The sequence below is a fragment of the Sinohyriopsis cumingii genome, chromosome 16, assembly GCF_028554795.1.
Source record: "Sinohyriopsis cumingii isolate HCF-2022 chromosome 16, ASM2855479v2, whole genome shotgun sequence".
NCBI classification, from domain to species: Eukaryota; Metazoa; Mollusca; class Bivalvia; order Unionida; family Unionidae; genus Sinohyriopsis; species Sinohyriopsis cumingii.
Window position 1 is genome coordinate 6,276,813 of NC_142976.1, and position 26,746 is coordinate 6,303,558.

Genomic DNA, 26,746 nt, shown 5'->3' on the forward strand with positions numbered 1-26,746 from the left:
TAAGGCGTGGAACATGTTCATGTCAACTCGCATACAGTTTGCAGCCAGTATCAAGATAATAGTTTTAAATTTTATGAATAACTTAAAAATGACAACAGAAATAACCTTTGAGAACTATCACCAAAAATTATGATATATCCATGTAACCATTAATGTTTACAAGTGCAACCCTTAAAATAGCATTTACTTTACCATAAAGTTGATGGATTAAACAGTTGCTCATACTCACCAAAATCAAAAGACAGTTGGCTTTCATGGGAGAACTTTGATTAATAGTGTATAGACTGTGAGACATTTCGCAAGTGAGGTGTATCTCTTCTCATATATTACTTTTTCATCAGAGATAGCTTTAATTTGGAATCTTAAAATGACAATTTACAGATTCATCCTATTAATATTGAAAAATAAAGAAAATCAATTTACAGTAATTTTACATAAAATGGAGCATGATACATAAAAAGCTAAAGATTATATAATCTACATGTCATTTTGGCACAAAAGACAATGGTCATTCTGTCTTTTGATCTTTTTCTTCGAGAGCAGTCTTCACCCATGACACTGTATGTGGACTTAGTTGTGTCATGGAAGAAAGCATTGATTCACATGATATGCCTTTATCAAAACAATGCCTTGCCCATCAAAGCAAAGAAGTGTTAAATTTGCGTACCTAGAGCTGCTGATATGCTCCAATGGCCACATAAGGCAGTGTGAAACTCAGTTTCATTAGGAAACACCTGGCCATTGAATGCTAAAGGCAGGTGACTTAAATACAGCTCATTTATATAGGAAATTTGCAGAATGGAAATGAGAATGTCCATTGTGATCAGGTGATCGGTGAAAACAGATAACTGTTAGGAATGGTTTGACTGTATATAGAGGTGTACAGCAAGTGCTTGTTCTCTACTTTAAAAGTTATATATGTTTTTTTGTTTTAGTGAAGTATGGAAGAGGTTCATATCTGTAAAGTAAAAGAAAACAAAAATTAGGCTAGTATTTGGAAATCTAAAAACTGCACAGATTAGTAGCAGTTTGTATTGCCAATGCAGTTTTTCACTACATCAATAGACTTTAATTTTAGAGGCTAGTATTATCTCAATTACAGCCTTATCATCAGAAAACATTTTATAAATTTATAAATTTACTTATGTTACATAAATGTTTTATTGTGAAAATGATGGTTTGTATGCTGAACTTGAATCTTATTTATTTTGCAGGTAAAAAAAAGTCCTGTCAATGGACGACAGTTTCATAATACTGGTGCAGGGCCTGTTAATGTGAGTATTGGCCAGGAATTGGCAGACATTTTGGGATAAGGGGTGAAAATGAATCAAAGAATTTATCTATTTTTTTTTCTAACCTTTTGAATGATACATAACATTGTTCACATAAAAATAAATGAAAATTGAAATATCTCTGTCTTATAGTAAGGAGCATCTTAAAAACTTTACCTAGCACCACATTTTCAGGCTGTAAAAAGACATATTTTAGCATACTGTTATATCAGTAAATTAAAGGAATTGTTTTCAAGATTTTTGCAATGAAGTCACTTCTAAAAATTCTTTGAAGTTATGAAACTGGCCCATGAAAACAGCTGCTATTGACCCCCCACAACATATTTTTTGAACTGGTGTGTTTTTTCTTCATAAATGTCTACACTTGATTTTTATAATATACATACCCATAAAATAATCTCTTAGTTGGAGGAAATAGTAAAACAAATATTTGCAGGGTTGGCTTTATAGTGGTACCAAATTATAAGGTCATTCATTATGTGTCAATAAGTTGTCCTTATAAGAGGAGTGGTCATTCTAGATAGAGATCACATAGATGTAAGTAATAATTGAAGATAAAGCACAGAATTAACTAACTTTTAAATATCTAAAATCTAAAAATCATGTGCATATTTAAGAATCAGTTGAATGAAACATATTACCCAGTAATTTTCTTAAAAATATGAATAAACACCAGTCAATGCAGAACAATTGGAAATCTTTTCAGTAAAATGAAGGTAGAGATATCTGGCTGTAACTCTCAGTTTCCATCCATTCCCTTTTTCACCACTGCAGAATGTGTGACTGACAGTGTTTCTTTGAATCTTTTTTACATTAAATTTCTCAGCAATGAAATCATGCTGTCCCTCTTTTTGTTTAGTCGATTTGTTTCACTTTTCCTTCTAAACCAAGAATATTCTTGATAACATCTTGCACTTTTAGTAACAACTTATTCCATCATTGGTAGTGGTAATTTATAGTAATTTTTTCCCTGTCTCAAATTCTAAAATTAAAACATTCAATTTCAGGCAGTAACAGACCCAGTTGCAAAGCCAGTGGGCAAGCAGGTGGTTACACTCATTCCAGGAGATGGAGTTGGACCAGAACTGATGGCAAGTGTACAGGAGGTGTACAAGGCAGCAATGGTCCCCATAGAATTTGAGGAAATATTTGTCAGGTAAGTGGATAATACAGTATCTTTTTTGTTAAGACTAGGGGTAGAGATCTTAATAAATAGGTGAAAAGTGGGAGGATATGTGGTAAGTTTTTTCTTCGGGTAAATACTGCTTTAGTTTAATTTTGCTAATTGTGTGATGAACTGATAATTGAAAAATGGTTTCTCAAAGGTAGTTGAAAACAGAATTAGATCAGGCCGTAAGTCATAAAAATGTTTAAATGTAAAAAGTGAACTCAAGAATTTACCTGCAAAAATAATTCTTTGTGGCATTTTGACACGGCAGTAATTCATAAAACCTTGATCTAACAGTTACTCAAAACAGTGATAATCTGGCAGTTACTCATGAAAATCATCATCCAGCAGTGATTCATGATAGTGTTTCCCTTTGCGCACATTTGTGCGTCAGGGATGCACGCTGGAGAAAATTGACGCACACATTTTGTTACCATGCATTTTTTTTGACGCAAAGGATTTTCATAATATGATCACGATTTATTTAATACCTAATGCATTGGACGATGGATGTCATTGTATATACTTCGCGTATAGGCATTGACTGGTTCCCCGCTTTGTTTGCTCCCTGCCTTGCGCTTCTCTATTCGTATAGCAAAGTGCAACGCAGGGAACATATAAAAGAATGAACCAGACTAGCATAGGCAATGTTATGACAGAGTAGCTTCCCCATATCTCGCGAGCTTCTCGCGATTTCCATCGAGCTCAGCAAGCTGTTCTAGATATTTAACATCAAGGCTCGTTACACTAGAAAGTGATCTCCAGATTAAAACGTCATGCACTAAAAAGCATTAGCAAAGAAATTGAAAGAAGCAGAACACAAAAGAGTAACTGTGGATCTAACTTTAATGAAAAATGGAGAAAATTATTCCCTTGACTGGAATATTCATTATGATTACCGGTGTGACTTCTGATCGCATGATTGCAAAGACTGCAAAAGTGAAAAATCCTTTCGTGACAGGATTTAAAAATTTTTAGAAATAGGCCCTCGTTCGCCATAAGATATCTGGAGAACACTTTATAACCTATCACATTATTTCACAACAAAGAAATCAGTAAACTTGCAGAGACGAATGTGTTATTTGGATTACAAAGTCAGCAGGTCATTGCAGATTTTGTTGGTTTTTAACTTTTACTGCAATAAAAGAAAGATCTTAAAGTTCAAGTGTAACTTATTAGAAAGAAGATGAATCAGTATCCTCCTTGATATTTGGATAAATGTGTTCTAGGATGAAGTACAATGAAACCTATGATAGTACACATTTGATGAAAGGCAGTAAATTAACTCCCATTTGGTTAAAAAGATTTATTTGGCTTTTTGTATTGGCTTATATGTAATGTGTTGGGCTATAATATTGTTGAGGAGACTGTTAAAAGTACGACTTTAAAAGAAAAATGAACTAATAAAATTATTCTTTGAGTGGACAATGCATTTGTTTGTTAACTGTGCATGTTGGCGTATTTGTATGTTTAGAGAGAGAGAGAGTATGTTGTACAAGTTGCAATATCCTATTTCAGGCTGAAAAAGTACCAGTCGTATGAAAATTAGTCAGTACATTTTTGACCCCCACATTTTTTATTTGACCCCCAGTTTTAACACCTATGTTTTTTTTTTTTTTACTCTCAATTTTACACCCCTGGGGGATACACTGCATGATAGCTGTGATCTAGCAGTTACTCATGACAGCCATGATCTAGCAGTTACTTATGGTAGCCATGATCTTGCAGTTACTTATGGTAACCATGATCTAGCAGTTACTTATTACAAGATAAGATAAGAATTCTTTAGTTCACACTACATAGTCCATACATCCAAATTAAAATATAGATATAAATTAAAAACACTGTAAACATAAAAGAACATATATCTCTTGCGTACAAGTATACAGATACATCTGCACAATTAACTGTGCCCTGCATCGTTAAGAATGAAATTAAATGCCACATTTAAATAGTAATTTATTCCATCTGCTAATAATATGAGATTTTAAATGATTGTCATAGTTCCAAAGAGATTCCAAAATACAGTTCTTACTTCTAGATACTCTTGTCATCAATGAGAATACATTCTTTCTCATAACTTCATCAAAACTGAATACATTATAATTTACAAACATGTTGGAGGCACTGTTCCATCTAGGAAGACCAAATAGAAAATGAAGACTATTATTTTAACCAATAACTAGTTTTCTTTTCATACATTCATTAAATTTTGTCTACAGATTAACACAATACATAGTGCAACAATAAGATCTGAATAATCTAATTTTGATATTCAGTGAACAGTTCTTACATTTACGTAGAAGCATGTTTGTTCGAGTACACAAAAATTGGTAATGTCTCATCATATCTTCATTATCTGACCTTCATTACAGCCAGGATCTAGTAGTTACTCATGATAACTATGAGCTAGCCATGATTCAGCAGTTACTTATTACAGCCATGATCTAGGAGTTACTCATGGTAGCCATGATTCAGCAGTTACTCATGGTAGCCATTATTCAGCAGTTACTCATGATAGCCATGATCTAGCAGTTACTCATGGTAACCATGATCCAGCAGTTACTCATGGTAGCCATGATCTAGCAATTGCTCATGGTTGCCATTATCTAGCAGTTACTCATGATCTAGCAGTTACTCATGGTAGCCATGATTCAGCAGTTACTTATTACATCCAGGATCTAGCAGTTACTCATGGTAGCCATGATCCAGTAGTTACTCATAACAGTGATGATCTGACAGTAATTCATGAAAGCCATCATCCAATCATCCAACAGTTGCTCATGATAGCCATGATCCAGCAGTTACTCATGGTAACCATGATCCAGCAGTTACTCTTGATAGCCATGATCTAGCAGTTACTCATGGTAGCCATGATCTAGCAGATACTCATGGTAGCCATGATTCAGCAGTTACTTATTACATCCAGGATCTAGCAGTTACTCATGGTAACCATGATCCAACATGTTACTCATAACAACCATGATCAAGCAGTTACTCATGGTAGCCATGATTTAGCAGTTACTCTTGATAGCCATGACCTAGCAGTTACTCATGGTAGCCATGATCTAGCAGTTACTCATGGTAGCCATGATTCAGCAGTTACTTATTACATCCAGGATCTAGCAGTTACTCATGGTAACCATGATCCAACATGTTACTCATAACAGCCATGATCCAACAGTTACTCATGGTAGCCATGATTTAGCAGTTACTCTTGATAGCCATGATCTAGCAGTTTCTCATTATAGCCATGATCCAGCAGTTACTCATAACAGTGATGATCTGGCAATAATTCATGAAAGCCGTCATCCAACAGTTGCTCATGATAGCCATGATCCAACAGTTACTCATGGTAGCCATGATTTAGCAGTTACTCTTGATAGCCATGATCTAGCAGTTTCTCATTATAGCCGTGATCCAGCAGTTACTCATAACAGTGATGATCTGGCAATAATTCATGAAAGCCGTCATCCAACAGTTGCTCATTATAGCCATGATCCAGCAGCTACTCATAACAGTGATGATCTGGCAGTAATTCATGAAAGTCATCATCCAGCAGTTGCTCATGATAGCCATGATCTAGCAGTTACTCATGACAGCATCTATTCATAACAGCCAGTGATATTTGGAATTCTAGGTTTACTTGTTGTAAACCTAGTTACATGTTTTCAGAGATTCATATGTAAAGATCAAGACCAGATTGTGTGCATAGACAGTATATAGCAGAACATTATTATTTAATGAGATATTGTTCTAGAAAAATACTAACAGTGTTGCATTTAAAAGTTTCTCATGTGTTGCTGGTGGAAAATTTATTTTTTATTACATCTTTAAATAATTTAATTTTATTTTTCTATTCTTTCCTCTATCCTTTCTTTCATTTATTCATATCTGTATATCTGGTTTTGTCTGTCCATTTGTCATTCCATTCATTTATTCAAGTGATTGATTGTTATTTTATAGTGAGGTTCATTCTGCCCAAAGTGCTAGTCTTCAGACGTTGGTTGAGTCATTCAAGAGGAATGGCGTGGGCATAAAGGGGATCATCAGCACTCCACATCACCTGAAGGGAGAACTGCAGACATATAATATGCAGATGAGGTAGACAAATTAGCCAAGCAGCAGAAGAGAACATTTGCTTAACATGAATTTTCAGACACATCTAATGGAAATAACATAGTCTGTATGAATTAATATTTAGTATTAAATTCATAAACAGGTTAAATAAAGTTGTCCAGTGGTACTGGTTACTTACCACAATAGTGAGGATTTTACAACTTTGATAAATATTAAGTTTAAAGAAACGGAGGTTGACAGTGAGCAACTAGAGGTTCTTACATTAGTGATAATTTCAGAATAAATTTTAGAAAAAATTTAGTTATCTCTTTGAGCTTTAGTGAGCAGAATAATGAAAATTATTCAATGACTTGTTATAAATTTAATTTCAAATGAGCACTCTTACAAAATTCTTTTAATCCCATGACTTTTGGTAGCTCTACAGGTCACAGGCCAGGACTGGCATTGGCTTTGAAAAGTTATTGCCAGAAAAATCCCCAACCTCAGTATTTTGTTGCCAATTTTTTTTAAAATGTTGCCATTTTCATAATACAGTACTTGCCATTTATCTTGACATCCTCAGGACCAATGTAATATTGTTGACACAAGTGGATGTGGAGACAAATGTTTGGGGTGGGGGATGGTGGCAGAACAAAATAAAATTTTTACACACAAGTGAAATTTTTTAAGGGTGACCTGTCATTAGTGTATAGGATTTACACTGGGAGAAAATAAACAGTGGATATTTTGATTAAATGACAGAACTAGTCTGAAATACACTTGTATATTGTCAGCTTACATGCGTGCAGTACAGTCCATAATGCATTAAGTACTGTACATGTAAGTGACAAATCCATGAATTCAAGTACAGATCACATGTAAGGAAATTCATGTAACAGTCACATCCTGTTAGAAAACACAAATAACACATATATATAAAAAATGGTAGCCATCGTTTGATCTATATCCATTGTCAACAGACACATGTCACTAAACAATTCATTACGATATTCATTGTCACCAGTAGCAGTACATAGTTGCTGTTTACATGCTACATGTACTTAAATTGGCCTATATTTTGGTTTTCTTGAGACAACTATCATCTTGCAGAGACCACTAAGAGGATGAGGCTGTTCATAGGGTAATGAAAACATGAACAAATAAAAAAGTTTAACAGACGTCTTTGTGAGATGCCTCATCTTCAGTTAACTTGAAGGTCAGATGTCTATAGTTTTGAAAGATTGGAAATTTAATTTTTGCATTTTACACCAGTTTGTGGCAATCATAATCATAAGGTTTTTTTTGTGCAAAAAGGAAACTTTAATGGCAAAACAAACGTGTTCCAATCTCTTTGGAAAATGCAACAATCAATCAGATTCCATTATCTTTATTTAAATTTGGTGCTGACTTCCTTTGATGTAGGGTGCTTTGATTTTATTGAAGATTGTAGTTGGCTTACTTTGATGAAGGGTGCCTGTGTTTTTGAAGTTGCTGCTAAAGGCTAACTTTGGAGGACCAGACAAATGCCTGTTATTGTGGCATTTAAAAAATTTTTGCTTGTATTAATACAGAATGATAGGTGCTTCAGATGTAATCAGTTTTCTTTCACAAACCCCTATGGAGCCTCTCACTCATGTTGCTTTAAGACTAAGCACCATACTTATATTTCGACTCTCGATACCAAAATGTTCAAGTCATAAATACTCGCCAATCTTTTTATTTTGTTTGTTTTCATATCTTATTAATACCAAAATAAAGCTAGTGTGCATTTGTAAAGTACCATAGATTTTAATGATCACTAATTAGCCAAAGGTTAAACACTTGATTGAGAGATACTAATGTGGCGGTTCGTTTGGAAAATACAATAATGACTCTAAAACATGTATGGCTGCATTTGCTGGTGGATGGGCATGTATCAGATAGAAGTCAAGTACAGTATTGCTTAATATATATATATTATTTAATGGCAGCACATATCATATGAGCTATGTGGCATCATTAGGCATGTGATCTTGTCTTTGGTGATCTTCAGTAACAATATATACCAGTAGTGGACAAAAAACTTAAACTTTTCGTCAACTTTATATGTTAGCCTGCTTGCCCCCCCCCCCCCCCATTCGCCCAGGCTTTTGATTTACCTAAATTATTCGGCTTATACAAAAGTACATACATTATATAGACAGTGCAGATAATTATGAAGAAGAATTTCATTATAATGTTTTCATCTTCCAGGAGAGAATTAGATCTGTTTGCTAATATGGTACACATCAAGAGTTTGCCTGGTTTTAAAACACGCCATGACAACCTTGACTTTGTCATCATACGAGAGCAGATAGAGGGAGAGTACAGTGCACTCGAGCATGAGGTATAGTTGCTTTGTTAATGTTTTGACTCAAATACATGAGCCAGTTTTCAGAGATTCAGAAAGAACGAATCATGTCCGGTGTTGGACATAGGATTCTAAGGGCAGGGCAAACTGTATCACCTACTGTCCATATTTGGTGGGTACACAACATTTTAGGTGGACAAATGAAAATAATAGTACATAATGCACTAGTAGTGTTGTTTAAATAAGATAATCTTAATTACTTTGATAATCTTAATTGCTTTGATAATCTTAACTGCTTTGATGGTTTTGATGTCTTAACTTTGTCATCTGCTCTGTAGTGTCATATTTTCGTTGGACATTGACATTATTGCAATAATATTTTCTGCACATTAGGGTTCAGTTTAACCATAGAAATAGATTACATGAATGGCTGTCAAATATTTTAGAATGGGGCTCAGTCAACTACCACAAAACTTTAAAGTTTTAATTTCCAAATACATTGGTCTAAAATAGATGTTCATGACCATATTGCAGTTTTTATTACATTTCATGACTTTGGCCATTGCTAGAGCCAACAAAGACATGGATGGAGATCCATTAATGAAACGTTTTAGGTGTATTTTCTATTATTTTTCAATGACAAAGCATCCCCAGGTAAAGATTTAGGGACATTGGACAGCAAATTTTGTGAGCCTGTGCCCAATGGGCAACACTGCTGTTAGATGTTTTTAATGTTGCACTAGTTGCAGTGATGAATATACTGATGAAATGGAATAATTTTCATAGGGGCTGCTAATTTAAAATCAGATTAGCAGTGAACCCACTATGCAGGAAAGTAAACACCGAAATTTATTTTTATAAGTTTCACAAAACAACAAAAAAATTGCTATCAATGAATTAAATGAATTTACAGTAAGTTCATGTATTCTGCAGAGGATGGACCCCTCTGTCATAAAACTTTGCTCATAATGTTCCGACCAATCAAAAGACAGTATTTGGACATTTGAAGTAACATTTCTAAATCTGAAATTAAATTTATTACCTATAACTTTATGTTGAAATTTATATATGTTGGAAGTGGCCTGATTAGTTTCCCAAGATAGTATTAACAAAACCCTCTCTTAAATGTGTCTGAATTCAGTTTTGCCACTATTCCTTTGATTAAAATTGTTTAAATGAGAAATATACCTATCATAGGTTTTTATAGACCTTAGATGTCATCCAGACAAAGAAAGGACACAGCTTGAAATGAAGTCGGGTACTAAATTTTGATAGTTCTTTTAGCATACAGTGGTCCCCTTCTTATACGGCCGCCCCTTCTGCACCAAGAAAGTGGCCTTATAAGACAGGTGGCCTTTCCAGATTGGGACTAAATTTTGTGTGAGAAGTATATTAATGTATGTAGTAAAAAAAACTATTTACTTCAAAACACATAATATCTTCATGTAATATCCTCGTTTAAAAGTATCATTAATTATTAAAAGGTTTTTCTTGTTATAATAATAGACTTATTTCAAGTGAATATGCATTAATAGTTTTTATTCTTGACGTAAGCGTGATATGTGAGTGGGTATTGTTGTCATGCACATTGCAAAACCATTCAAAAAAATGTCATTTAAATCTTGGTACATTACATAATTCACTTTCCATTTGTTCCATTTTCCCACTGCTGCTGAATAACCTCTTTATTGGTTACGACATTGTTTAATCGAGTCTTTTCAACATAAAATTGTTTTAATCGAGTCTTTTCTACATAACATTGTGCGGCAAGTCCCCCCTCCCAACCTCACCTGATGTCGAGTAGAATAACTGACTTTCATCTAAAATAGTATGTTTCCGTTTACATGATGACATGTTAATGTTTGGTTATGATTTATTCAGATGTTGCTAACTGTAAGTGATTTAATTATGCCGAGTGGATGAAAAGCCTTCTTCATAAAGGAAGCGAAAAATGTGTTGTCATGTGATTTTTCGGTCTTTGTCTGTAACCCTGTTGTTCAAGGTCACGGTTAATTTCTGTGTGTGTGTGTTAATGCACAAAATCTATTTTTAGCTTTTTAGCTTATGCTGACTCTGTTATAATCTTGACAACTATGTCCAGTTGTAATCATTGAAGAGAAGAACGCGACAAATGTGTGAAGCCCAAACCTCTCATAACATTGTTGAGTCCATTTCCTGTAAATATTGGCTTTTATAGACAATGATACAATATTAATATTACTGTTACATGTACTTTAGTCAACACTTCTTTCAGTTGCGGAAACCTGACATTGGGAGACATGTATTGACGATAGAGATAATCTGATTACTTACCTTATGTCACAATATGAATTAATTATAGGTTCTGGATACATTTTACAAAAGTGGCTGCTGGTGAGGGGAATATTTTACATTTTTGTACTAACATGCTGGCTGCTGGTCAGGTTAGAGGGGTAGCCATTTTTAAAGGGTACTTTTGAATACAAACTCATCATTGCCAAGGGATTCTGGCTTTGAGAAGCAGGTGGCCACTGGTAGTGGGGGGGGGGCATTCAAGAGGGAGGCTACTGTACACTCTTAAAGCCTTCTATATCTGTCTTCCTCTGTGTGTGAGTGTGTGTACTTGTATTTTTCAGTTTTAGACAAATCTTGCTATAATGGTCTGTTTCCCCTAAATTTTACTGAAATTGATTGAACATGCTTTGTACAGTCAGTAGGATTTCTTATGTCTGCAACCCATGCCCAAAATGAAGGAAATGCTAAAGAAAATATTAATTCTTTGCTTGACTTGTCCACAATTATCAGTTAGCAACATTTGAAGGATTTTCAATGGTTTTGTAAAAGAATAACTTGCACAGAGTTTTCGCCATGCTAAATCCTGTGAAAATTTTGTTTATAAATCTTGCATTGATTAGTAAATGGTGGCCTACAGTAAAATGGTGGCCTACATGCTTTGGAAATTGTTCTAAAATGTACTTATTCCTACTTTTGATTTCCTTTAGAAATTAAATAATTTTATTTGCTCATAAACTTTGAATGTTTTTCAGAACATCGTATTTCGGTCTCTTTTTCCTTGTATTTTTTAGATGTTTTTTATTTTCTATAAATTATTGTTAATTCACTATTTTTCATGGCATACCAGTTTTGGTTACTATCAATGTTGCTACAGCGTTTAAAAGAACAATCGTCCACCTGTGCAAATGCTAGGACTTCATCCCTTAATTCTGAGTTAAAGTACCATTTGTTTTGCATATCCATGAAAATTAATACCCACTAAATGAATCTACAGTATAATTTGTTATTAAACTTTGTGCAGTCTTCATAAATGTGGCATATCCATCACATTAAATAGTGATGTCTTGATTCTTTTTGCATTATACTGTTATTAGTGACCAAAATTTGTGCAAAATGGTCTCATTAAATTTGCAAAAGTTTAAGCTTATGAATAAGATTTAAGATATTTGTAATTTCTTATATTTTATAGTGTCCAAGGCGTAATTGCTTACATTTATAGTGTTGAACAAGTAATTGCTTTTATTTATAGAGTGTCAAAGGAGTGATTGAATCTTTGAAAATCATCACCCGAGAGAGGTCAGAGAAGATAGCCAAGTTTGCTTTTGATTATGCGCTGAGAAATAAGAGGAAGAAAGTGACAGCTGTGCATAAAGCAAACATTATGTAAGTCACAATACATTACAAATTAATCCATACTGTATTTAACCCATGATTAGATGAGGAGACATCTTAATTAATTTGGCAAAAAGTAGGTATGATCTTATAACCAGGCAAAGATGTCCACGGTAAATATTTGCCAAAACTTTGTAAAGTAGTGGTGCACTTATCAAGTATGGACTTATCATCAGAAAAATATATTTTGATTTTCATTTTTCATTTGATTTATGTATGTGTGGATCGGTCAAAGATGCTTCCACTGCCTAAAATAACCAATGACTGATGGAACGGACATGTACTTGTGGAGCAACAGAACAAAATTTGAACTAATTGAAGATGGCAAACATTTTTGATAAAGTAAAATTGGTTGTTTTAAATGGATTAGTCATTGAATATAGTAGTCCTTCATAATAAAATCCTTCATTATACTGATGCCATTATTATATAAATATGATCTTGGATTCCATTAAATTGGTCAAAGTTTATATAATTTATAATTAATTGATTTTATTTCTTGACTCATTAGAAACAATTATGATGTGATTTCACAATGTTGAAGTTTTTTGTTTTATTTGACTTCCAAGACATCCTTGTTGTAATACCCTTCATCATGAGGTACTTCACTTATAACATGATTAATTTTTATGGCATTATAAAGAGAGAACACAAAGTTACTTTTTAGTATGAACTCCTCCTCTTTGTTGTTACCTTTGGTCTCATGGCTGAGACTGCAACATTTACAAGGTTTGTAAATGTAAACATGGCACATGCTGTCCATCAAAACGTACCGGGGTCCCAGGGAAGGCACTTTTAAAGTGAAGTACCCACCCATAGATGCAATTTAGAAATTTCTTATCATTTTAATATGAACTCTGTAAAATTAAGGTACCCTGGCATATATTTTGTTAAAAACTGCCTTCCCTGAGTACCTTGTATGCTTAAATATAACAGCCCTAATCAAAACTATGCCATTGAAGCAATAAAGTAAGAAACTCCATCTTTCGTCTGATCTGCAGAGGAGGCTTAAAGTTGATGGTTATTTGTCTATTAACCATTGACAGTGTGCATTCTCAATCTTGCTCAACTTGCAGATGTTTAATGTTTGTCTTTTACATCTTATTGTGACATGATTTGGTTTTTAAGAAATGTCTTTGTTGAATATATCTGACAGTTTAGGTAAAACATTATTAGAATTGACACGAGAATCTTTCATACATCTCCATATCTTTACCTGATTAAATTTTTTTTGTAATGTAACCAGACATGTTGCTCTGGATATAATTATGTGTGTTGTTTTCATTGGATCTAGAAAGACTACAAAAAACTGAAGTACTTTACAAAGTGGAAATTTTGTTGTTTTTTTAAAAATGGCAATCATTGATGTGTTTTTTTAAAAAAGGTAAATAGATTCCAAAATTTTTTATGAACAGGATTGGTAATAAACTTGGTGTGTAATGTTGTATCAGTAAAATTCATTTCTGGTGATACCCAGTTTGACATGAAAATCATTGATACTTTAGGAACAGAAATGGCAGAAAAATCTTGCAATGTCAATATACATCAGTTATTGGAATGGATTAGTTCTTGTGTCACTTACTTTGATGGGCATGTTTGCATACATGCTAACCATTACTTTTTTTGCATAATCATTATGCTTTTTTCACAGAATTATGTTTTTTTCTTGCCTGTGTATGGATTATGCTTTTTTCAGGTAAAAATATTCTAAAACAGAAGACTGCTATGTAAGAATAGAGTAGGAGTTTATTTTTCCATGATAGAGCTACGTGTACATTCCTAATTTTCTATTTATAGCAATTGTATGTGACCTGTTTCCAAGAAAACAGATGGGTTTCATCAGTTGAAACTTTGCCTCGCAGATTTGTTATATTGATAATAAGTTAGTTAGCATACCAGTCTATACTTTTAAAGAAAATGGTGCCAGATATTAAGGGTTTTTATGGGTTGACTTTTGGATAAAAGTTCTTAGAGCAGATGGGTCTTTTTAAAATTCAGAACATGTGTGATAAGGACAAATCAGCTGTGTTTTCCAAATTTGTAAAGAAGAATATGGGAGTGATTCAATACAGCAATTGGATTCAGGGCAGAATCTGTGGATCATTCTGCAAAAGTTAGACATGTATGATATAGACTTGTTAAAGTGACTGTTGAATATAAATAATTTGTTAGTATGTTTTGTGTTCTCATCTTGAATTTGCATGGGAAAGAAAACATTTGTTTTGTTTCTAACCCAAATGCTCATTTTTCCCAGGCATTTTGACGCACAGATCCAGGTCGGTAGAAAATATAAATGTACAATTTTTTCTATAGTGTACTGTAATTATGTTGTGTAATGTCATAGCGTCAGCAAAGCAGGTCTACTAATATTGGTACTAGTATTATATAGATTACTCTTTCTATGCTCAGATTACGCATTTTTTTCGCTTATTTTAGCCAAATTAAACTTGCACATCTTGCGAGGTTGGCTTATATGTGTTTGTTTACATTGTTACCAACTTTGTAAACATTTACAGGCAGTAAACTAAACTAACCCATTACATGTGTACACACTGGAGTGTTGTTCATGACCACTGTGTGTGCGATGCAGCTTAAAGTAATATCCTCACAGCTGTAGGATTAATGAGTTAATAGACACCTTTACAGTTCTTGTTACATACATTATTAGAATTATAATAATAACTTTTTGGTGTATTCTAGGAAGCTTGGAGACGGTTTATTTCTAAAGTGTTGCGAAGAAGTGGCACAGCTGTACCCAAAGATAAAATACGAGACTATGATCATTGACAACTGCTGTATGCAGGTAAATGGTTCAGTGCACAGGACATGGATGCAATACATAAAACATGGATGCAGTACATAATATCAGGATGCAATACATAAAATATGCCTGATAAGAAAGTTGTACACAAAATATGCCTGATGTAATCCATAAATCTACCACAAATAGCATGCAAGAAAGCATTGCTGAAAAATATAATAATAAAAAATTGCTCTGAAGTATGAAAAAAATATAGGGTCAGTGATATCCACTTTGATAATTTTGATGGAATAATTTTTATTTTTAATGTTAAATTATGCCACTATGGTCACTTATATCAAATTCTGATTTTCTGATCAGGTAAAGTTTTATATAGGCAAACTTTATTTAGGTGAATTTAGATCATTGCAACCATTATAGTGTCTGATCAAAGTTATTTCGTTAAAATCTACCTAAGTGCTTGTGTTCCAAAAACAATTGAATCAGAGCAGTACACACATTTTCTGTTGATGATGGTACAATTGAAAAGCAATGGACTATTGTCCAGTCATAAATCGTATCACATGAGAAAGTTGAAGAATGATATAAAAACAAATGACTTATGGGGATTACACCTCTGCAGAAAGTCATGTATTATGAAAATGTGCAAGACATCAGTATTGGATGAATACCATGTCTTTCCGTTTTCCTAGATGGAAGCATATCACATGGCAGGAAAGTTACAGGAAGCATGTTTGAAGCAAAGAGTACTTTAGATCAGTGAGTTTTTGTGCTGAAAATAAATGATTGCATAAAATTTAGAGTATTTCTGTTTTCATTAATATTCTGATTTTATAATGCTGACAATCTTATTTTTCATGGGGATGTATTGGCATCTCTGCTTTGTTGGAATGCATGCTTTAATTAAATGTTAAAAGACTGCAGTATACAAAACTTTGCTGTAATTAAATGATGAAAGACTGCAATACACAAAGCATTGCTGTAAGTAAATGATAAAAGACTAAAGTACACAGGGGCCCTGAGTGGTCTAAAGCGCTTTATGTTACGGATCACTGACATCTCACCTCTGTCTGCGTGGGTTCGAGTCTAGGATTCGGCCAATATGGGTATGTGAGAAAGCTTGTCAGTAGCTTCTCGTGGGTCAGTGGTTCTTTCCTGGATTTTCCCGGGTTCTTCCTCCACCATTAATACTGGCCGCCATGCATAGCCTATTGTGTACTGAAAAATGACATTAAACCCCACAACAACAGCAGCAACAACTAAGGTACACAAAGCATTGCTGTAATAAAATGATGAAAGAATGCAATACACAAAGCATTGCTGTAATTAAATGATGAAAGACTGCAATAAACAAAGCATTGCTAGAATTAGATGATGTAAGACTACAGTATGCAAAGCATGCCATAATGTTGAAAGACTGCAATATGCAAATCATGCTAGAATTAAATGATGACATACTGCAGTACACAAAGCACAGCTGCAAAGGATGTTTGTTATACACAAACATGACTAAAAGCGTGCAAAAACCCCAGAATTAAAGTAAATTTCTAAAGCATTGTGAACAAACAAAAATGTTAACACCACACATTGTACAAAAAATAACTTAAAAGCATCATGACTTGTTTTATGTTGTTACAGTATGTTTATTTGGATGTTGTTTAAATATTTTTGTTTGGATGTTGTTTCAATATGATTGTTTGGATGTTATTTCAGTATGTTTGTTGGATGTTGTTTCAGTATGATTGTTTGGATGTTGTTTCAGTATGTTTAGATGTTTTTAAGAAAAGGCTACCAATGGACAAAAGCAAATTTCTTGATAATCCTAGTTATATACTTAAATTAATTAGTAAATATCAATTTTGTAATTAGGACTGTTCCAGTAAAACATACTTGGGATTCAGGGAAGGCACTTTCATTGTGGAGTGGTCACCAATAGCTACAATTTAATTTTAAGATGAACTCTTTGAGTAATTAAGATACCTGGGCATCTCTTTTTTTATAATAAAAAAATGCCTTCCCTGTGTACTATGTATGTTAAACTGGAACATCCTTTAGTTTTAAAAAAGTGACTGTAAATGGAAACTGCCCACATGCCTTGAAATTGAATTTTGCTATTGCATAGTCATTAATATTGCAAACTGATTCAGAGTAATTGGTGCATAATGGTGAAAACCAATACAGAGTAAATCGTGCATAATGTTGAAAACTGATCCCCCAATGTTGAGAAATGTCTGATACTCTTTGTACGTAGGGAAATATACTGAAAACCTGGCCTTGTGAAGGTTGGCCTGGTTAATGTTCATTTTGTGCTCACAGTAAATGATTCTTTTCAAAATATGTTCCATTTTAGCTGGTATCCAAGCCACATCAGTTTGATGTCATGGTGATGCCAAATCTTTATGGAAACATCGTGGACAACTTGGCAGCAGGATTGGTTGGAGGTGCTGGTGTTGTTCCAGGGGAGAGTTGCAGTCGTGATGTAGCTGTGTTTGAACAGGTATTTAAATACATTAAATAATTTGACTTTTCATTATTTTCTGACCTTTAAAGCATAGAGTAGATATTGGTAACAAATAGCTGATTGTGGTGCTGTTATTGATGCAGTGTTTGAGGGAATCTTCATCAATCGTTTGTAAGCTCACCTTAATTTTAATACAGCAGCTGTGAGTAGAACCAAAACATGTCCCAACTATTAGCTTGACTTCTCAAAAACTACAGAGTAGAATTTGACCAACAACATAACAGTTTAGAATACTAGAACCTTCTGCTTTATCAGCAAAACGTTAATAAATGAATTAGAATTAATGCTGCAGTATTCAGATCAATATTGTATGCATATTTGGTTCATCTTGACCTGTCGATTTGGAAAAGTAAGAAATTGTAACAGGAACAATATTAATTGTAAGATAGATACAAAAGCTAAAAACTATGGGCATATCAATTGCAAAATTGTTGTTTTATATTTTATTTCAATTTTATGTTACTTTTGATTTTTCGTTCATTTCACAGTGTTTTAATTTACTGCTGCTGTCATTAAGTGATTATTTGCTGTGTTTAAATTTATTATAGTTACCATTCTGTGAAATTTTCGGTAATGTTTTATTTGTTTTGGAAAAATGACTTAGAAATATGAAAAAAGAGACATCTTCCTGCATGACAGTATTTGAATTTCCTTCAAAGCTATTGATTCCTATTCCTCAGTTCTCTGCATTTTTGTTGTTGTTCTGTCTACTTAAAAAGAAATTATGTACCTGAAAAAGGCACACAAAAATTCAGAGAGTTTAAATAGGTTAATGAAATTGTAAATTTGAGAATATGATGTCAAAATGAAAGGAGTAATATTCCTATTTTATATTTGAAATTATGCGTCAGTTACCTGTCAAAGCTTTTTTAAAAATGCAAAAATATCAAATTTGTTGAAATTACTGTGTCTCGTTTTAAATGAGTATTCTTGCCCAGTTATCATTGTAAAATGTGCAGTTTACTTTTCATTGCTAAAAAAAAGAAGACCATGAGTTTAAAGAGCAGAATAGTTCCTTAAAGACTATGGTTCACACGGTTTTTGTATAATACAAGTCATACAAGGCGTGTAGGCATTCAGTACCAACCATTTCAGTAATGGGTGTAATTTTTTAGAATTTGATTACTCATACCTTTAAATAGCAATTATTCACTTTATTTGGATCCTCATACATCCCTATTCCTTCGGATGGTTGTTATTTACATGCCTTGTTAAAGTGTGAACATTTGTTGACAAGATCAAACTGAATGTGTGAGCTAGTACACACTGGATAGAAAATGTTAATGTAATGGGGTAATGTATTTGACATAGAAAGGAAATTTTTATAGTTAATTATGTTTCTTAAAAAATACTTACCCAGTCACATTACTATAAATCCCTCCGTCCCTCCCTTGCAATACGAGCATCCAGCCTTAGACAGTGCTTAAGTAGGTAACATTATACATAACTGGATAAGGGGATGTAATCTGTAAGAGTTACTTCCCTTTATATATGCGAAGCATCAATAGAGACACTTTCCAAGTCTATGGGAGAGCTAGATTCTGGAAGTAGCAGAAGTAATTCCTAATATTAATGTGATTGGGTAGATATTTTCAGAGAAACATAATTTCCTATAGAATTTCCTAATTTTGCTTTATACTTGTTTCTATTTTTAGGGAGCCCGTCATGCTTTTGCAGAGGCTGTAGGCAAGAACATTGCCAATCCCACAGGAGTGCTTCTGAGTAGCTGTAACCTACTTAGACACATTCACCTTGACTACCATTGCAAGCTGATAGAGGATGCTTTATTTAAAGTTATAAAGGATGGAAAGGTAAGATGTTTGCATTTAAGCAAGGTGAACGCTTTTGCAGTGTCAGCTTTGGAAAGTTCACATTAATTCAGTAATCAAGCAATAAATGTATTGTTTTTAATCAAAGTTAACATTTGTGTTTTTTAAAATTTTCCATTAGGTTAAGACAGTGGAAAATACTGACTTTACATACAAAAATTCTTTTATAATTATTGAAATGATATAATGCGACTGCGAGCATTGTGTGTTATCACTTGCAATTTTTCATGTGCAGCCATAAGTTAGTCCACTCCTGAATAGAGAATATTCTTTGGTATGACTCTGTTTGTTTTAGTTAACCAGGTAACAAGGCCAAATGCTCTTTTGTCTGACATCTGACTTGTATTGTCCATTGCCACTGATGTTTCATTCGTCAACTTTTAGTTTTAACTTGTCAATCACTGCCCAATGAAATTTCAGGAAAATTTGACAGAATGCAAACTGGCATGAGAGCCCCTTAATTTTTTGTTTTGTTTTGAAATACCAATTTAGACAGAAATGAAGAATAAATACCAACCTATTGATGCATATTTTCTTTCATTGCTACAGTATTTTTGAATTTCCTATATAGTAATTTTTCTGAATTTCATTTATGGTACACACTAGAAATTATTGATAAACACGATGGTGTTGCTATTCAGTTATAGAATTAGACCTCAGATGACTAAGTGATCTAAGCTTCTTGTCTTCACAGTTAACCCATGTCTCACCTTCGTCCGCACGAGTTCCTGTTTTGGCTTGACCAGAATAATAGATAATAAAAACCTTTCAACCTTGGTGCTACTTTTGCCAAGAATGGAAAGTTGTTGTAGGGTTTAATGCTATTTTTCAACACAAGATAGGTTATGCACAGACCTGCCAACTCTTACGATTTTGCCGTAAGCCTTACAAAAATTACCCTTCAAATGATCATTGCCAAAAAATCCAGATAATTGGTTCATCCGTGTTTTATTTGGATCGGGTTTGGTCTTAGAATTAATGAAATTAGTCAGGGAACCAGACTAACTTTACAGCAGCACCATATGTGCTTTAAACTGCACCTATTTGTTCATGTGAAGTGTGTGCATGATCAAACTCATGGTTATATAATTTTTACAAATGGCATCCAGGAAGCAATGCATGTTTAGGACAAAAGGGAAAATAAGCTTCTAGAAAAAGTGTAATAATCAACACAGTGGAATAAAAAGGAGTATTCAGATTCTTATGAATAAACACTGGAAAGGACACAATTATGTTCATTGAACATCATGTGCCAATTTGATTATGTCTCATGGCGGTAGGTATGATTGCCGTTGTCATGTGAAATGGCAAAGAATTTCCAAGAATTACGTCAAGTTGAGAGATAACAACAAACGACTGAGCTGAGTAGGGTTTGGAATTAGAGTTTGTGCAGCTATGCTAGTAGTAAATAAAGTCTACGTGTACTTTGCAAACTTTTTCAGTTGAACATAATGTTTATCATCGATGCATTGACCTTTTCATTATGTTTTACAGCTTTACAATAGCAGTTATTGATATTTTGCAACACCTTAATGAAAACTGGTCAATCTTATGGAAAATAATCAACTGCCTTGCTAAGACCGATTTGTCAGGGTAGGCATGTCTGCTATACATGGTGGCCAGTATAAATGGTGGAGGAAGAACCTGGGAAAATCCCGGAAAGAAAAACCCACCCACGAGAAGCTACTGGCAGGTTTTCTCACATGCCCACATTGGCCAAATCTGAGACTTGAATCCATGCAGAAAGAATGGAAAGAAATTCTGGTTTATTGATTTGATAGCATTACCTCAAAGTAGGATCAGAAAAATTGGAAAAAGTTTAAAGGAGAAATGAGGGAGAAAAGAATTCCCTATACAGTTTTGTTTTAAAAATGAATATTTATTGTTTAAAGATATCCTTAGATGTAGTATTTATGGCAGCTATAAAAAAATATATTGCACAATTTACAACAGATTTCTCTAGCAAGTGTTTATAAATTAAAGTTTACAGTGCTGTAGATTTATTTTATTAGGACTTAAGAGAATGATTGGTCATTTAATAATATCAATTCCTGATAATGGTTTAATACTGAAATAACTAAAGCAATGCCAAATTATATTTTGTGAAGAATTGTTACAAATAAATATTTGTAGAAGATGGATGCCAACAATATATTAAAATTTATTTGTTTGTTTATTTGTTTGCCAGTAAGCTTGTCACTCTGTAATTTTTTATGTGATCAATTCCAGATCCATTTACACTGTTGATTTTAAGCAAGAAGTATAGTTGCTATCTTTGGAATGCCTTTCATTTTACTTTGTAGACATATTTGTACGTCTGCTTTTTCCTGTGGTTATTTTAGTACCTTTTGTTTTGGAATAAAACAATTAAAGTCATTAGTAAGCTAATTGAATTAATTCTCTTCCATCCAGTTGGTTTGCCTCATAAGATAACAGATGCAAAGCATTTGTAAAGCAGTTGATTGCATTTGTCAGCACAGCATCAAATGAGATCAGTTATAGATACTGAAAGAAGGGTTTTTCTGTAACCTTTAGATCTACCATGAATAATTCTCAAGGCCAGGGGTGGACAAAATACAGCCCGTGGGCTGGCTCTGGCTTGTGACTTGGTTTTATCCACTGTTTACACAGTAAAGTGTGGCGTATCATCTCCAAATCAGTGAATGGTGTAGAAATCACTTAGATCATTACCAAATTTACTTCTCAGCCCCAAAAGTTATTACAGTTGATTTTTAGCTGGCTATAGTTTGAACCGTGGATTGATGAATGATGTCTGTTTGCCCATATGGTGACTCAGGTTAGGGTATGCATTTATGTAACTTCCTCAGACATTATTGCTTGTAGAGTCACATAACTTGGTATTTTGATATCTGGAGGGTGGAGTACTTGACCTTTCAGTGAAAATTAGGCCATTGTGACTTGTATTTCACAGTCCATCAAGTTTGGTTAACATTTGCATCACATTCGTTATCTCATGCTCTGTTGTCTGGATTTATATTATTTGGTGTGTAATTGCTTCGTAGTGAGTAATACATCTATATGTGAAAATTTGGTCAGTGTGATATACATTTCACACTCCAATGATTTTGGTTAACCTTTGCCATTAGCTCAGTTTCTCAACCCAAACTTTTCTCAGACACTGTTGCTTGTGAAGTAACAGGTTAAAGTTTATCATGCATCACGTAGATTAAGTATCATACCCTTTATTGCAAATTAGGTTACTGTGACCTATGTTTTATTGTCTAGCCTTTGTGTTTCATTTGTTTGGTCAGGTACTATTGATTAGAGAGTTACATAACTTGTTGTGAAATTATGTCAGGAGTACTATTCATCACTGTAGTTCATCAGTGAAAATTAGGTTGCTGTGAACTACATTTCATGGTCCAATGATTTTAGTCAACGTTTGTGTTTATTTAAGTTTCTCAGGTAGTGTTTCCTACAGCACCAGGTAACTTAGCACGAAATTGCATTGTGTGGTGTACCACAGTCATCATGATTCTGGATAAATCTTTACATTTAGCTCAGTTTCTCTAGGTTAGGGTTTGTGTTAGGTCATGTTTTCAAAGAAATTAAATTGAAAAGTCACATAGGTTGGCATTAATTAGATCTGTTAGTATGGTTCAGAGGAACAAAAGAAAAATAAATCTACAAACTAAAGATAGATACCCCATGAATTAAAAAAAGTGTTCACATTATTCATTGTTTGCAATTTGGCTATATCACTATTGCAGCATCAACAATACAGCTTGAAGAAAGAAGTTTATAGTTGGAATAGTTCAGTCATATTTGTCTGTTTTGTCATTATAATCTATGAAACTGCTTGTATTCTGAATAACAAAATTGGTGTTCTTGCATTCACCACTCCATTGACCTAGTAGTTAGAGCATCTGCCCCTGATGGGGAAGTCACGGGTTTAAACCCCAGCTGAGTCATAGCAGAGACTTATAAAAATGGTTCTAGCAGCTGCCTTGCTAGACACTCAGCATTAAGATGTTAGTGTTAGGACTGGTCTTCCTGGTGTTAGGATAATGTGACTGGGTGGGACATGATGCTCCAGTGCTAGAATTCACCATAAACTGTCACACTGCAGACATTGCAACGACTGAAGAACTGTTAAAGTTGTTGTACAAATCTTAATCACACACATCTTCACCTTCTTGCATTCATTATTTGTTATCATAATTAGAACATAGCAAACTCTCTGGATGACAAGCCCATGCTTTTATTTTTGAAGTTAATAAAAGTTTTGTGAGCTTGTTATGTTCCCACTGCCTGCTGCAGGGTCATCTCAAGTTGATCCTCTTTGTCTGCCTGTATACCCTTTTGTCCATAGCTCATTATCATCATTAACTTACTGCAGTGCCTTCTCAAGTTGTTCCTCTTTGTCTGCCTTTATACCCTTCTGTCCTTAGCTCATTATCATCATTTCCTTACTGCAGGGCCATCTTGAGTTGTTCTTTTTTGTCTGCCTGTATACCCTTTTGTCTTTAGCGCATTATCATCATTTCCTTACTGCAGGGCCATCTCAAGTTGATCCTCTTTGTCTGCCTGTATACCCTTTTGTCCTTAGCTCATTATCATCATTTCCTTACTGCAGGGCCATCTCAAGTTGTTCCTCTTTGTCTGCCTGTATACCCTTTTGTTCATAGCTCATTATCATCATTTCCTTACTGAAGGGCCATCTCGAGTTGTTCCTCTTTGTCTGCTTGTACACCCTTCTGTCCTTAGCTCATTATCATCATTTCCTTACTGCAGTGCCTTCTCAAGTTGTTCCTCTTTGTCTGCCTGTATACCCTTCTGTCCTTAGTTTATTAGCATCATTTGTTTCCAAAATTAATTTTGGCAAGCCTATTTGTCTGTTTATGTAGATGTTCTAATTATCTCTTCCAGCCATTACATGAATTTTTCAATATTTTATATATTTTGAACATTTTTGTATTGATGAAATCTTGTTAGCGTGATCAAACAAAAACCAGTTAAGGCAGATAAATGAAATAGAGTAGGCATGCTTGTTTTTATATGTAAATGACCTTATTTGGATATGTCATGCCACTAGGACAATTTTTCATATTGTTAAAATGTTTTTCGTCTGCATTGGTGACATAAAAAAGGAAAGTTTTGATATGTGCTGATTTACATTTATTTGCATCACGATACAACTCTTTTCCAGTTTTGGTATTCACTGATTTACAGTTAGTTGCATCATGATACAGTTCTTTTCAGGTTTTGGTATGCACTGATTTAAAGTTATTTGCATCACGATACAACTCTTTTCCAGTTTTGATATGCACATATTTACAGTTATTTTCGACATGTTTATTTGTCCAGTTTTGATATTAATGCTCGTTGGGCAAATTTAACAACATATTACATACAGATGGTTAATTAAAAAAATGATGGTTAGAAGGTAAAGATTGAATCAGTCTATGGATCTTAGAAAAACAATCCTGCTAAATCAATTTAAAAGAGAGTAATTGTCAGATAAACAAATTGTTTGTTTAAAACTTGTTTTAGCATATAATATGCCGTTTTTATTTACATCTGTGACACTTATATGGGTAGACATACATTCTTTCATCACATCTTAGTTAGGTTTTGTGTTTATGTCGCTTTTCATGCCTTCTGATTGGATATTAATGTTCATTAACACATTTAAAGTTTTTCACAGAGGTATTGTAAGGTCCATGTATCCTTATTTTCTCATATATCAATTTTTAATAGCATATGCAGTTACTATCCTGATTTTACAGTAAGTGAAGCTAAAATATGAAACCTTAGCTGAAACATTTCCTTTTTGCATTTCAGGTACGAACAAAGGATATGGGAGGCTATGCCACAACTATGGAGTTTACAAGTGCAGTAATTGAGAATCTGAACACATAAATCTTCATGTTCTGTGTTATCACTGATTTTTATTCACAAAAGTTGATACTAAAAAATACTTGTCTTTGCAAATGAAACTGCGACTGTTTTGAGAGATTCTTCTGTATGAGTCTGTTGTTACAACAAATTATGATTGCATCACTAGTTTCTTTGTTGAAAATTTGTCATTTGCACATTGTATCAAAATCTTTAATTTCCTTTTTTGCAGAATAAATATAGATTGCAAACGTTGATGTGTAATTGATAATTTTAAACTTTAAAGCACTTGTAGTTAAAAGTGTTTCTTTTTAAAAGGAATTAATTTTATGTGAAACATTATCATAAATGGAAACTTGAGAACATTGACTCAAAGAAAAATAAGTGTATGCAAGTAATTTATAAGTGTAAAGGTCAGAAAGTTTACATAATTTTATCACTTTTGTGTTCCTTTTGTGTAGCAGCGTAGTATTGTCCAATTCATTTCACCTTATGTCCAACTCACAAACCTTGTATTCAGATTATTTCATCTTTCCCAGCAATGTATCATATTTTGTATTATTTTTACTTGGTCGTGTTACAGTAGATGGAATGTAAATTTAGTGTAAACTTTGCTTTTCCTATTAGCTTTCTAAATCTTTGCTTACTTGGTCAGTAAATTAGGCCAGTGGAAAAATTTAGAAACTAAGCATCTATATTCAGATGCTTTTACTTGTGTTTTTAATGGGACTTTATAAATTGCATAGATTTGTATGAATAGTCATTTTATGGGAAAGTTGTAATTGGGAATATTTCAGATTTTTTATGGTTCAGTTAATGGAATATATTATGTATTTTAATGGATATGAAATAGTGTCTAATGTGTGTTTGAATTTATAATGCTACAGACCTCGAGTCAGGAAGCTTAAAATCCTGTAATCATAACTAGATGCCATATTTTGTGGATTTGTTTTTTACACGTTCTACCAAATATGGTACAATAAAACTGCAGTATTCAATAAAAGATCTGTTTTTGGTTCATACATATTGTTCATTGAAAGACTATTATATAACTGTTATTTATTGAATAAATTTGAAAACCAGAACCTAAGGTATTGTCATTTTGCTTTCTCTACAAAGTATGTCCTTCCTTCAGGTAATTAAGCCCTTCTTTCACAAATAATAATACATGAAAGATTAAATTCTGATTTGGATTTGAAGAAAAAATCATTTCATTATACTATTCCATTGTGAAGCCCATAAATTCAAGCATATCTCATCAC

General features: G+C 33.5%; 1 protein-coding gene across 1 annotated transcript in view; it reads left to right on the forward strand.

Moving 5' to 3' along the window:
• LOC149779873 (isocitrate dehydrogenase [NAD] subunit beta, mitochondrial-like) overlaps positions 1 to 26,572 on the forward strand; it is a 28,940-nt gene extending 2,368 nt beyond the window's left edge. Inside the window, exons 2-10 of the mRNA XM_089936556.1 lie at positions 1,215 to 1,274; positions 2,300 to 2,448; positions 6,427 to 6,564; positions 8,752 to 8,884; positions 12,372 to 12,505; positions 15,215 to 15,317; positions 17,626 to 17,772; positions 19,452 to 19,607; positions 25,431 to 26,572. Of these exons, the coding sequence (XP_089792682.1) occupies positions 1,215 to 1,274; positions 2,300 to 2,448; positions 6,427 to 6,564; positions 8,752 to 8,884; positions 12,372 to 12,505; positions 15,215 to 15,317; positions 17,626 to 17,772; positions 19,452 to 19,607; positions 25,431 to 25,508 (1,098 nt within the window). The 3' untranslated portion in view covers positions 25,509 to 26,572. The remainder of the gene's footprint in view (positions 1 to 1,214; positions 1,275 to 2,299; positions 2,449 to 6,426; positions 6,565 to 8,751; positions 8,885 to 12,371; positions 12,506 to 15,214; positions 15,318 to 17,625; positions 17,773 to 19,451; positions 19,608 to 25,430) is intronic.
• The last annotated feature ends 174 nt before the right edge of the window (positions 26,573 to 26,746 follow it).